Source organism: Dermacentor variabilis, chromosome 8 (genome assembly GCF_050947875.1).
Source record: "Dermacentor variabilis isolate Ectoservices chromosome 8, ASM5094787v1, whole genome shotgun sequence".
Classification (NCBI taxonomy): Eukaryota; Metazoa; Arthropoda; class Arachnida; order Ixodida; family Ixodidae; genus Dermacentor; species Dermacentor variabilis.
Genome location: NC_134575.1, coordinates 71,612,197 through 71,626,550, shown reverse-complemented (window position 1 = coordinate 71,626,550; position 14,354 = coordinate 71,612,197). Strand labels below are relative to the sequence as shown.

The window sequence follows — 14,354 nt, the reverse complement described above, 5'->3', positions numbered from 1 at the left end:
AATTCTCGTTCACGGTAGCTTGCCATTCGCCATTACTAAATGGTAGGTGTCCAAGCATGACACGCCTAGGGCATCAGGAGACCAGCCGCCGACCACTGATGATGACGATGCGTGGAAATCTGTGAATGAGGTATTTAGAAAATCACCACGAGTGTTCAGATGAGCGAAGAGAATGACCCATGGTGCAGCAACTCATACAGCCATGAAAGGAATTTAGAGAGAAGATGCGCTGTCTTTCTTCTGATTGACGCTGCCACAACAAGGTTTCATCTTTCACGATTATTATTTGCTTAATATTTCCCTGTACGGTGTAGAGCAATACCTTGGTTTCTTGTTCTAACATGCTGTAGTAATCTATACAAATATCAGAGCTATACAAATAACAGTCTACGGCGATATGTAAAATAGACACATATGGCGACTTTACCGGCCTCAGCCTTGTGCAGGTATCGCAATATACACACTAGGACGTCGCCTATCTCGTTTATATTCAATATTATTCAAGAGAATAAAGTGGCTTTTAACTTAACCACTCCATTGTTTTGAGCAGACGGGTCATTGTCAAGTACTCAACACAACAGGGGCGGAATCTGCTAAGCTGTGCCTTTAGCACGCAATTTAATATGTAGATATTCTTATGCTAAAATAAAAGGCGATACAGTTAGTTTGAAGCGTCGTGTGAGGGCAAGAAACGAACCAACGCTCTAATTAAACGACAAGAAAGAAGCCTAGCTGCGAAACCACCATTTGTCATGATAGCGCATCAGGCGCCTGTAGCCGAGTATACGCTATGACCACCGGGCACTGTTCTCCCCTTTCGTCTTCCGTTTCCGGGCGTGTCCTACAAAGGCGACAAGCGTGACAACGTTCGCGAAAAGCATAAGAAATTCCCCGACGATGACGATACTTCGTAATTGGAAATTTCAGCTCAGCTGTATACGTGTTATCATTTCGCGATATACTGGCTGTCGCGGACAATCTGCCTCGTGCGGCACGTCCCAGACTAGCGAAGTGTGGCGCGACTGCATCGCTAATGCGGAGAACATGAGAGACAGCGCACGGGAGACGCGCGAGCACAGTTCAGAGTAGCCGCCGCGGACAAAACTGCGCTCGTGCAGCACTTCGTTAACGGGATAGCATTAAGCGCACCGTGTCGCAGAAAATTCGTCGTACCGCGTCCGGCATGGACCGCCATTTCGGTAAAAATCATTTAGAACCACGCGTACCCAACCACGCAGTCCCTCAATGTAGACAAAGGAAGTCACTGAACTATTTCAATTTCTCAAGGTAAAATACTCCAGAAAAAGCATGAAGTACGACTTACACACAACCTACAGACATGACATCGTGTTATTGTAATTTCGAAATACGAGAAAACATAGTTCTGTTAGAAGGAAACTCAAACACAGCCTCCTTTTCGAACGTTTCTACCATTCACAGAGCGACCTTGGCCTCCGAGATTTGCGCGTGTCGACGCGTGCGCAAAGATGAAGCGTCGTACTGGCGGAGTGCTTACACTCACAAGTACGCAATTACCGTCTTAATAAATTTCCTGCAAAACCCTACATGTGAAGATGCTTTATAAGTCAAGAAAAATGACTAGAAGCGTTATACGGCGGATGTACGCTTGCGACAATTAATAATATTTCATTTTTATCATGGTGCAAGGTCGCGTGAATGAGAAGCCTGAAAGGTTAGAAAGAAAGGTTAGCTCGCGCAAATGCGTAAGCTAGCAGTCAGAAGTCACGTCATCTCGAGCAAAAAAAAAAAAAGTGGCGAACCACGGGGGGGGGGGGGGGTTACGCGAACGACGAATACACGTTGGTGCCTGTACACTTTCGTTACTCGATATTGAAAACAAATATCAACGCCGCTTGGAAGCTGTTCAAATTTTGCTGCCGAGCTGAGATGAAAGGAAGCGATAGTCTACTACGACATTCGCTTTTTTCTCAAGGTGGCAAGAGGCGGTAGCGCGTGCATATGCTGTGAAGCCAGGAGACGGGACGCCGCCATGTCCGGCCATTACTATATTCGCGTGGCAACCTTACACCGTAAACGTGCGGGAGCCCTGGCCAGTAACTGCTTCTAGGGCAAAACGATTCGGAGTAATATTGGCAAGCACTTTGTCTGCCACAAGAGGCGTTGCTCTATCTCTCTTGCGCCCACAGATATATATATATATATATATATATATATATATATATATATATATATATATATATATATATATATATATATATATATATAGAATGATACATCTGACGCTAACGCCTTTGCATCATAGACGTATCTACCGGAATGAGCGCACTTCCCCCCCCCTTCAACCTTTGAAAGCGGGCACTGGCACTTTTGGCTGCATGCTGGAAAGTCCCAAAAAACTACCGCTGAAGCTAAATTTTCTTCCTTAGTAGAGCGACCTTAGTAGAGTGGTGCTTTTCTGTACTACGCATATGCCTGCTTGGACAACGACGATTGTCTTTGGTGCTTTCTCGGGACGCCCTGTAGTTGACGACCCACGGGATTCACCATACAAGCTTATGTTGCGGACATAAGCTTGGTACTGGGCCGTTCCCGTCCTAACATAGTTCAGCTAGCGCAAATTGCACCACAACCAGTTTTCGGGACCACTATATGCGTATTCTACAACACAATCCGCTTCTTACATTTCATCTTCTGTTGAGGGGATCATCATCATCATCACCATCAGCCTGGTTACGCCCACTGCAGGGCAAAGGCCTCTCCCATACTTCTCCAACCACCCCGGTCATGTACTAATTGTGGCCATGCCGTCCGTGCAAACTTCTTAATCTCATCCGCCCACCTAACTTTCTGCCGCCCCCTGCTACGCTTCCCTTCCCTTGGGATCCAGTCCGTAACCCTTAATGACCATCGGTTATCTACCCTCCTCATTACATGTCCTGCCCATGCCCATTTCTTTTTCTTGATTTTGATGGTCAAGGCTAAAGTATCATAGTCTGGCGCGCTCAACGACTTGTGTACCTTACGGCCTGAAATCGTTGGATTATCAGATGCTGAAACCATTAAATCTCTGTGCGCTGCAGCATTACAGTCTCAGTATATTGTCACCATCAGAAATCTAATCAAACCTTTTACCGGTATAACTGTTGAACTTCATTGTGTAATCATGAGTTGTCGTAGATATGGTCGAGAAAATGACCTTGGTAGAACCCGCAAAGCCATTTCAATACCAATGGAACAAACACTTGAATTTTTTCTAAAGACACGTGTCACTTCTGACTGACGATTTCATTTTCAGGCTGTTTCTAAATAAGAGCTACACTGTTACTTCTTTCCCGAAACGAACAAACGCAACAAATATATCGTATTTTGAAAGAAAAGAGGGCCACTCTTGGGTAACATCTACCGAAAATTTGCATGGTGTAGGTTGCTTATGTAGTCTGGAAACAGTAACTGACTGGTCGCTTTATTCCAATTTTTATGCGTTATACATGGCATTTGGTAGTTCTCCCCGGTAACCTCGGTAAAATATGCGGGGCACGGTGTTTGTATTTATTCGACGTACGAAACAATGTTCCGAATTACGGGCTTTTACTCTGTCTAGGTTCATTACAGCCTTTGTAGAAATTTACTCATTGAAGATTTCCAGGGTCTGATACTGTCGGTAATCTAGATATTTCGTAGATTCCTAAACAGCTAGCGCACGAGATACGGGTGTGAATTTCCATGAAAATGGGAATATTTTAGGCACAATGCGTTGTGAAAATTTCCCTTTCCTGTTTTAAATTCAAGTTTCACAGATAATTGCTAAACCTTCGTTTTCTCGTGTATTTTCGTGAAATACCTTCAGTCACGAGTTACGATCGAGGTCGATAAATGTGTGAAACACACAATTTTATCGGAACGTGCGGGAGACACAATATAGGAAGCAAGTCAAGGTGGGAAGATGAATCTGTGCAATTTATAGAAGCGCATCATAATTACATCCTAATTAAATATTCATTCATTGAACAGTCAGTCATGCCACGTTCCTTCATTAAATATATCGAAACATCCGCCCGAATTACATGCACAGGTTAATTATTGGGTGCAAGCATCACAACAAGCGAAGAAATAATCTTTCGCGATTACTGCCGAAACGACCCACTTCAAACGCCCTGTCAAAGACGATAGTGCCTTCATGAAAGCGATTGTGTGAAGCGATACATTTCACTCAGAATTGAAATGCGTGTACTATCTGAAAGCGGAGTGTTCAATTTACTCAAAGCTTAATGTTCATTATCTACTCCTTGCAAGCACTGTACAGTAATGGCAAAAATAAATCGCGTTCGCAAACGCATATGCCGTGAATGAAGGTGATATGAGATTCTTAGTTTGTTTCTCTGGTTTCCTCGGTGAGCTAAACAATGCATCTTGTTTATATCTAGGAAAACGTAAGAGCATGGTATGAGTATGGAGTAGGCAATGTTCCATGTGGTTGGGTTAAATGCATATTTTACAATACGTATGCAAGTAGCCCATTGAGTTGTTAGTCAATTTTACGAGCGGGGGAAAAATTATACAGCCGCAATTGCATAATTACAACTGAGGTCAAATTTTGCGAACATAAGGCGAACAATACGCCAAGATTATGAGCGATGGTAAATACGTGTTGACCAAATAGAGCATTAAAAATTGGAAGCAAGTGTTCGAAAATATCCCGCAACTGCTATTAGCCAGGTTTCTGAATGTCCCAAGAGAACTTTGCATTTCAGATGTTTTATAGTTTCAAGGAGTAGCCAGCATTTTAACTACAATGTGTCGCGTAGTTTTACCTTTCCTGGCTTATTTAAAAGCGTTACCACTAAGTCTTCTTTTTAATTTTTCGTGCGTAATATATTAGTTTTGCCTGGTGTCCTCCCTGAACTAAAGGAGGCAGCTTCGTTATGTTTTGTGACTGTGAGGACAAGTTAATGGGTGATATGGAGGGGAAGTTCAAAAGAGACAGGTGATCGGCGCGTTCGCAATAAATTACGTATGCAAGCACTCCAGAGTGTTTGAGCGTGTCTAACTAGCGGTAAGAATTGATCCCGCCACCTTGGCAGAAATATGAAAGCCTCCAAGACCAAATTTAGCGAAAATTGATTTTACACCATGTAAATTCTTCGTGCGAAGTTAAATGCAGTTGGATCAAACACAGCCTTTGTAAAACATTTCTTGTTCAAGTGTTAGAGCATGTGACATGGCCGCTATCAGCTATGCTTCCCGGTGTCCCGACATAGCTGAAATTTACAACAGGTTTATGTTTTGTGGAAAGGGGAGACGAGACATGGTATCTGCAATGTGCGACAAAATTTCTTGCGTTCCTGTTCCGGTTAGAAGCGTTGCAAAATAATTAATGAGCCGTCGTTTTCCTTTTCCCATTTTTCAGGCGTCATAACACGTTCCGTCTTAGTTTCAGCGATGTTCTCGGACAACTAAACAAGACATTTTATTTTATATTTGGCGAAAATAAAGAGCTCCTTATGGGCAATATGTAGGTAAACTTCAAAAACACTAATTATGACATTTGTAGTAAATTACGGACGTAAGCTATCCGGAGCTCTATGACTGCATTTTGCGAACAAATAATTTATCCCGGTTCTCTCAGACGGTTATCGTTCATATGAAGAAAGTGGGAGTAAAATCCCGCAAAAACCATCCCCAAATGAACAAGCTCATGTAGAGCTGCGACTGTATCTATGGAGCTTAAAGAGTACCACAGAGATCATTTGCACGAGAATACCATAACATGCGGCCGTACAACAATCAGCTTCCTCGGCAGCTAACGACGCCTTCAGTGATGCTGAGCATTCCTTGAATTCATCCATTTCATCAAAAAAAATAATTTGACGCTCTTCCATTTGCACCCACTAGCGACGCACAATGAGTCTTTGTTTACACGTGCATCGCGAGTTGTCAGTGCGACGGCTGCGTTTTACGTCCTGTTATGAGAAGCGCAAGTTCCCATCTGTCTAACGACACATCTTCGTCGGCAGAAATGCTTGGCATTCAAAAGCGGTGACATTTATGGCGTGAAGTACTTGAACGCGTAATCGGCTGACCAACTCTTAGTTCAATGATCCTTTGGACACAGTAATACATTGCTGCTTTAATGAACACGACTCTTCGTTATGATACATAAGTATGAAAGTATCGACCCCTCTCTTTTGTTCCGGTCATCAAATTTATTTGCATCGGATTACATGTCACGTTGGAATCAAGGGAAATAGAATACAGGACATCATCGCTGCGTCATATATTTGAATGAAGTCATAGCAATTTCATCTGCTGTATCCGACGCTAAAACAACAATTCAGAGACAGATTTACGCTATCAAATGCCATGCAGTTCGATGAGCGATAAAGAAATGGTCGCTTGTGCGGCATAGGCCATTTGTCACGCCTCTCGCCAGACCTCAAGACAGAATGGACTTTTCACAGACTTTTACATCGTCTACGTGTCGAAGTAACGTCCATACTGCATTTTCTATGTCGTGTACAGAAAAGACTCTATTCAGAGTGCGCACAGTGGGGCACCACCGGAAGCTTCTGTAGAACACATCGTCACTGAGTGCCCACAATTTAATCAACATCAGGAAACAGTTCGCGAAGGTGTTCACGTCTTTAATTAGGCGTCCCTTACATGTCAAAAATTTGCTCTATCCTTGGTCTTATTTTTTAATATACAGAGAAGCTGTGGAAGCCTCGCACAATTTTCTTGTTAACAATAACCTGATACATTTATGCTGTAGACTTAAACAGAAAATACAATTCTTTGTTGAATTATTGAAATTCTGCGTAACAAACGCGAATTTATTATGGACGCTGTGCTGATGGTACGCGGTGGTATTGCGGACCATTGTGGGGAACTCATTGCCTTCTGTCCTGGTATTATCTTGATATTTTATATATAGAGATAAATGGGAATGCAGATCATTTTGTGTGCTCCCATGTTTCACCATGTGCGATTGATAAACAGGTCCCTGTCTCACTAATATAAACTTACAGAAGCATCCCCCGGCTATTTAACTGATTGTAGAAGTAATTTCACAATATATATATATATATATATATATATATATATATATATATATATATATATATATATATATATATATATATATATATATATATATATATATATATATATATATATATATGTATAATATGTGTATGTATGTATGCATATATGGGGGGCGAGGGTAGGTGTGTGGGTGGGTGGGATGGTGTGCCGCGAGCAGGAGATTGCGGACAGAGACAAACATGGTCGGCCGAACCTGCTTTTATTCTTCGTCTTCCTCTCCTTTCGGGCAGCGTCCTTCTGTCCTCTATTACACATTCCCCCTGACCCCAAAAGAGCACGCGCATCAAGCAACACGAGAGGGAGCAGATGGAGACCCCAAAATAACAAAATATCCGAAGGTGCCGCTGGTGCAATGTCGCGATTTACCTCTGTATACTAATTAAAGTTCAGAATAAGCTATCGCAGTCCGGTGATGTCCAGCATAACTCTAGTGGACGAGCCTGACTTTTGCGATCCAGACGACGTCTTGATGCGACGTAACTCGCGAGCACCGACTGTCCTACACGTTCAGCTCTTAACTCAATTGAGTACAGTTCAAGCGGCTTGAAGTAGCAGGAGCGGTGGTTACTCTTGAAGCTAGCCCTGACGAAAGGATGTATGTTGAGAGTTTTCTTCAAGATACTGCGCTGACATGAGATGTACCGCTGGCGCGTGAATCGTCTCGTTTCTGGTGCTTGACTAGTGATTTCACGTGTTCCTTGTCGCATCCGTGTTTTTGGCGATGCTCTTCGTCGTCGCGTGCGCTGAAGTTGCCGTCGTGATAAGCGAAGCTGCTGATTGAGTTTCTGTTGATATTTCTGATGTCGCTGCGAGAGCCGCTGAGGTAGCATTTCCATCGGAATATCTGTTTGATTGTTTCGCAATTTGACATGGTGATCTGTGGGTAGCTACACTGCGCGCTTTTGGGAGGCTTGTTTAGTGACAAAAGTATTGCACGAGGCTTCAGAGAAGACTTTTCCGAGTCTGTTACAGCGACATAACGAATCGGTGCTACTATCATTTGACAGGGCGCTACGTTTAGGACTTGCGACGTTTCTGCAATGGCAGCGGTTCTTAATGGTGCTGTGCGTGGAAGAAAGCTTGTGTGTTGCGAAGCAGTTTGGTCTCCAAAATGTACATGGCTCATCCGTAGCCGCTGAAAGTGCATTGTCTTCCTTGCAAGAAGAGCGCATACTGTTCGTGGTTTCAATCTGTTGTCTTCGCGGGAAGGCAGTCCGCTTCATGTCAGCGCTGGAAGTAATAGCTGCGTTCTTTCCTTGACTGGTGTGAATGGTACCGTAATATGAGTTGATGTGGCTTGGAATCCTAGATTATCGATCACTAGACAATGCCGTAGCGGATGCAGCTTCATTACATGCTCCCAGTAATGGTTCTATTTCAGCAAAGTTCGAGTTTTCATGCGAGTACGAAGTAATGAGCTTCATAGAAGAATCGCGAGACTTGAAATTAGGCGGCGGCCGGCACGTACTAGAAGTACTGAATGCATTCGATGCTTCAACGATGACAGCTGTCTGATGGCGTGATGAAGACGCGCATAACGGGTATTTCTGCATGGTGAAAAAACCTGGTAGAAGGTTTGCTTCTACCGGTTATTACCACGAGCGACTACCAAGAACGACTTGGATATCGCTCAGCGAACGAAGACATTATTTTGTCCGCTGCGCGCGGTGGAATCATGTTAGGTGTGGGCTTCTGCTTCGTCTTTTCGGAACTAACACTACATGGAAATGTCGGCGATCTAGTCATGCGTGGCTTTGCTTCGTACTGATGATGATTGCTACATGGAGACTGTGAGTCACTACGGCGACCCAGTTGCAGTGTCTCAGTTGGATAATGAGGGGGTCTTCAGCGTATACTTTAAATGAACTGATCATCTCTTCCTTGATTTTCTCCCACTATTCGTCGTTATAAAATATGTCCGTTAGGCAGAAACGAAATGTCTCACTGGTGAGGTAGTCATAGAAGTTGGCGTCCATATCCTCTTCCAATCATGATTCAGCGGATGCGTCACGCTCGAGGAGGCGAAACCAGTCTTCCACGGGCGCATTATCCGCAGATCCGGTGTACTTACTTGGGTATGTCCAAGGCTTGCGGTGATACGGTCATGATGCTGGTTGGTGTCGGTAATGGAGCTGTGCGCTCTGGGTTCACGCCATGGTGTTGAGTACTTGCATGATGATGTGAGGCCGATGAGGTGGCTGCCAGGTCTTTATCCTGCCGACTTGTGTGACTCGAGGAGGAGGTGGCGGGCGGAGACGATGATGATGGTGATGATGATGACGATGATGGTGGTGGCCTCATGTTATGGCTTATGACCATTTTCTTCGCAATCCTCTCGTGTGATATGCCTCTGCTCAATTGGCACAGCGAATTCTTCCTGGTCCCGCCCAGTACTCCTTCTCCTGCAGGCGTATCGCTAGCCAGGTGGTTTTACGGCTGGAAACGTAGCTGGACTGTCTGCTTAAAGGCTATGGCCTTCCTAATAAATTCGGCCACAATTGTGGAGGGTTCCACAAACGGGTCACGAACGGCAGTTCTTATATCAGCGAATAAGACGCCTCAGCTTCTTCAAATAAGGCATGTTGAGATACGCCCAGTGCAACAATCGTGCTTCGCACCTCGCAAATGTGGTGCCTCCCTATACCAATTTGTTTGAAGAATGATAGGATGTGAATTTTATGCAATGGAATATCTGTGCCTCTTGGCACTTACCATTACCAATAAGCAGGCACAGATATGCTGAGTCCATACTGACGCGGTCGGTTTTACCTTAGTTTTAAAATCAATGAGCCATTCGGAAAAGCTCGTATTTGCATTATTGGGCTTGTTTTATCCGGCAGACTTGACAAAAAAGAAAACGCTAAACTGTTCCTCAACCTCACGTACCGTAAGTCGTTTTACGCCTCTAAACGTTTTAGAGTGCGAATTAATCTATCACTCACGCCCTTGCACCAATAAAGGTGCGAAAGGCGTCAGTTTTAAACCTAAACCACTTTTAAGAGTGTAAATCAGCTTACAGTGCCGGCCAACTAGTTGGCTTAAAAGGCGGATACTATGCAACGAAGCACAATTTAGCATAGTCATAATTAAAAATGCATACATGAGGAAAAATTATAAGTACAAAGATGCGATAATAAATTTACGAGATCTGTATTTAAGACACCTGGATAACTCACCAATTTAGATGTACGTTTCGGTACACTAGGTAGCGTGCTGCTTGTAGGGAGCTTGTATGCATCGGGAAAATGCGCTACTGCTTTTATACTCAGAGTCTAAGGCAAATAAGTACGCCAGATAAGATGCATTAATTTATTCCTAATTTATTCATGCAACGGCTATAACACATAAAAAGCATTTGTGTCATATTTTGTTAGAGAGTTGGAGCTATGCGCATTGTTCTGGTTCTGGGTGTTATTCACCTGTAGAATTCACGTGTAGCGTTTCGGCGCAGAGGTAGCGCGGTGGTCACCAATACGTCACACTCCAGGGAAAATTCAAACTGCTGATGTCGAGAATATCAAAACTCAAGGGACGGTCAGATCGTTGGCCTAAACTAACGTCAGTGACAGAGTGCAAGTGGTGACGTCTATGCATGAACTTCGGAGGTCTCTGCAGACAATGCACTCACCTGTAACAACTGGTGCGCGATGCAACAGTCGTTCGCAGCATTCCTTTCGCAAGACGGCTTTTCGTCTTGAACATTAGTCAAGAAAGGGTCGTGCTCGTACCACCATTATCGTCATAACTGTCGTGGTCTTTTTGTTCTCATCCCCCCATGTCGGTGTCGTTGTCTTATTATCGTTTTCCCTGCGGGGATTTGGGGAACCCAGAAAAATTACAGGTACTTAACATGAAGCTAGGAGTAGATTTTATTGACGAGAAAAGAGGAGACGTCGGCCTGAAGAGCGTGGCTCTAGCCTGCTACGCCTCACTGGGGTAAGCGGGATACAGGGAAGGGTAGGTGACTGGTGATTATGTTGTTGTAAAATGAGTATATACACGTTGTACAATACGCGGATGTGCGCTGTGTACACAATACACGCAGAAGTTATCTTCTCCACGCAAAACATTAGGGCACAAACACATTTCGCACTGTCTGCACGTCTCACAGCTTCTAAAGCGATCGTCTAAGCCATTCTTAGGTAGAAAGTTCAAGATTGACATTACGGTGCGTTGGGCATGGTCAACTATACTCCACGCGCCTAAAATCTTTTCTTCTGAGAAGGGGCGGGAGTCCGAGCACTCAGTACAAGGTGTAAGTGTTCTTCGCTCGGTCGCATATTGAGGGCACACACAATGTACGTGAGCTATTGTCTCGGGAGTGTGACAGACGCTAGTCAGACTCCCGTTCTTGTGCAATCTTGTGAAGGTATCGGTGAGCGTGCGGAAAACCAAGCCGAAGTCGATGAATGTTTCCGGGCCTCTCCGCAACCGAAGAGGAAGCCGGAATCGCAAACTAGATTCAAGTCTATGGAGGCGTTCTTCCCGACGTTCGGGGTTGTCCCATTCTCGTGCCATAGAGGTTTTGATGGAGTAATGGAGCAAGGTGTTGATGTCATACTGGGGAAAATTAGGCTTTCTAATGTTCCCGTCAACGTGTGCCTTTCTTGCCTCCGCATCCGCCTGTTCATTGGCAGCTATTCCACAATGACTAGCAATCCACTGTAGCGCAATGGTATACCCGGATTAAGACGCCTCAGCAAGCAGGCACACATAAACCAGAAAACTATATGTGGCTCAGTTATTCATATAATTCCTGATGAGTTGCAGTGCTGACTTTTGAGTCACAGAACACTGTCCATTTGTCGAGGCTTTATTACAGTATGCAGCGGATTGCTTCTCGCACTCCGGTCAACTGAACTGCTGTAGACTACGTTCTTTGTCCTATCTTGAATGGTTTTGCGATGCCCATTTCAGGTGCCGTGTAAGCTACCGCGGAAAAGGTCTGTGTCACAGAACCATCTGCAAAAACACGTTCGGTATTTCCATAGATGTAAGCAATGTAAGATACGCGAAATGCTTGAGTCCCGCAAGCGGCATTTTTTACTTTTTCGTTATTCCGTGGATTGAGAGTCTCACCGCTGCCTTTGCCATCGTCCAGAGTGGAACTTCCGGTATGCCATGCGGTTCGAATTTAAAGAGATCTGTAGCGCGAATAATCGCTACAACGTGTGTGTAAGTGACGAGGTGAGGGCATCATGGAAACCTCTGGTTGCTGATGTCAATAGTTCAACATTAACATAAAACACACCTTAATACGAAAAAAAAATATTGCAAGAAATTGCGCAATTTCCCTTTATTGTTACTAACACCAATAACATATCGCATAGCGTAGATAAAGCCAGAACCTCCTCCCCAGTAATTACTTTGACCCTGGGGAAATCTTCTAGTTAACCACGAAGTTCGCTCAAGGAAGACAGAGTAATTGAAAGAATTGGAGGTCTTGGGTGCAGCGAATGTGAGGCTGATGATCGCACCATTATTTCCTTCATAATAATCGTGTACCCCCCACCAAAAGAAAGTATTGCGCATGAAAACTGCATGGCTGGCAAACCCCATGCTAAGTACCCTGTACAGAGTGACCAATCTGTTACCTCCGTAAAGCAATGGCTCGCTAAAGGAGCTTTTGGATGATAGCAAGTGGCATCTGAAGACTGTCAACACTCTATAGATCATTGATGTCCTTCCGAAGGAATCTAAACCCATGCAATATGGTGCAGTAATAGCGCACCATCGGCGTGGCTTCACACAGGGTAGCGAAGAGCGCTACCCAAGGCGGCAATGTTATCGCTGACATGTAAAGCAGAAGGTACTGCCGAGAACAGCACGGCACGAACAGCACACTTCGCGCAAGTTTGCGTTAGGTAACGCTTACTAGCTTAAGGTACTAATAAAGACGCCCCCTTCTGCAACACACGGAAAGAATAGACAGATTTAGTTTAGCGTTTGCAACCGAACGTAAAAGCATTACGTACGTAAAGAAATAGCGCCGTCCTCAGTGAGCATGCTCCGAACGCTATTGGGTTTCTGCGGTATACGCGCGCTATGATAACGTACGTTATTTGGCAAGTTTAACTTCCGTAATGTTTACGGAGGCTAAGAAATAGCGTTCTCGAACAGGGGGGGGGGGGGGGGACAGCACCCATGGCTCCCGCTTCAGCGTGAATCCGTTTGATGGCTACGCTCTCACTCGCGTTGATCGCCAGGGACTATTGTAATGAGCTTTCGCTTTCTCTAAACTCACCTGAAAGGTTAGTTGTGGACGCATAGCATGTCCATTTTCTGAGTTCACTCAGAAGTCATTCAAAATCGGTAATTTTTCCACGCTTGCAAGCGACAAACCTGTTAGGCACAGTAAATGTCGACCTTCATGCATGACCCCAAGATACAATTATTTTACTCTCTTGTGGTGGTAGTCTTTTCCTCTAATGTATTATCGAGCCCGTTTGATAGCAGATGATCATTTAGCGCACAAATGGAACTGGCTATTTCGAGGTGAAGGCAGTTAAATTCATGTTCAGCTTTTTGGGTCGTCTTTCTTGGGCGATGGTGGTTTAGTGCTATTGTTGATGTAGACGTGATCAGGCTGTCATGCTTGAGGGGATATTTGTTCTGGCTGATCATCCTATACATTGTTGAAAAGTGAGTGTCAATAAACGTGGATCAGTTCTGTGTCTCGAAGGAAGGTAACCAACAGGGACAGAGCTTCTCTGCTGCTTATTTGCACTCCATCGAGAAACACTACGTCTTGAAGACTTGCATGTGTAAGTTCTTTGCCCTTTCAGTCGTAAAGCAATGCCTTATTTTTCACGTCAAACTCCACGCATACACAGACCAAGTGACATCAATAACAAAGGGCACAAAGCGCTAAAAGCGATTCATCCAGTATTAAATGACGAAACCAGAGTGTAGGCAAAGCTATTCCTAACACGATCAGGTCGGGTGACTCTTCGCGAGTAAGTCCTTTAATTTTATTTCAAAGGAGGCGGTGTTATGGTGTTCATAAAAATGTGTGCATGACAAATAGAATTGATGTTAGTTTCATTCATGCAGGGACGGTCACTCTGTCTGTTTCGAAAGAAAATACAGAGTACACTTTATGTGCAATATATTGGCCACCGAATATGAATGCCAGTGCATTTCCAGATGAGCTGTATATTTTTACTATAAGTACATGAATGAGAAGCACTTCATTTTGGGGGGGATCTGAACCTAGACATTACGAAGGAGACAAGAAGTATTACCGCTGATTACCTCAATTGGCTGGCAGA

General features: G+C 44.2%; 1 protein-coding gene across 1 annotated transcript in view; it reads right to left on the bottom strand.

Annotated features, from left to right (window-relative positions):
- Nucleotides 1-13,351, bottom strand: part of LOC142591437 (uncharacterized) — a 74,171-nt gene extending 60,820 nt beyond the window's left edge. The window contains exons 1-2 of the mRNA XM_075703765.1: nt 13,328-13,351; nt 10,260-10,355 (exon numbers count right to left, since the gene is read on the bottom strand). Of these exons, the coding sequence (XP_075559880.1) occupies nt 10,260-10,355; nt 13,328-13,351 (120 nt within the window). The remainder of the gene's footprint in view (nt 1-10,259; nt 10,356-13,327) is intronic.
- Nucleotides 13,352-14,354: the final 1,003 nt, after the last annotated feature.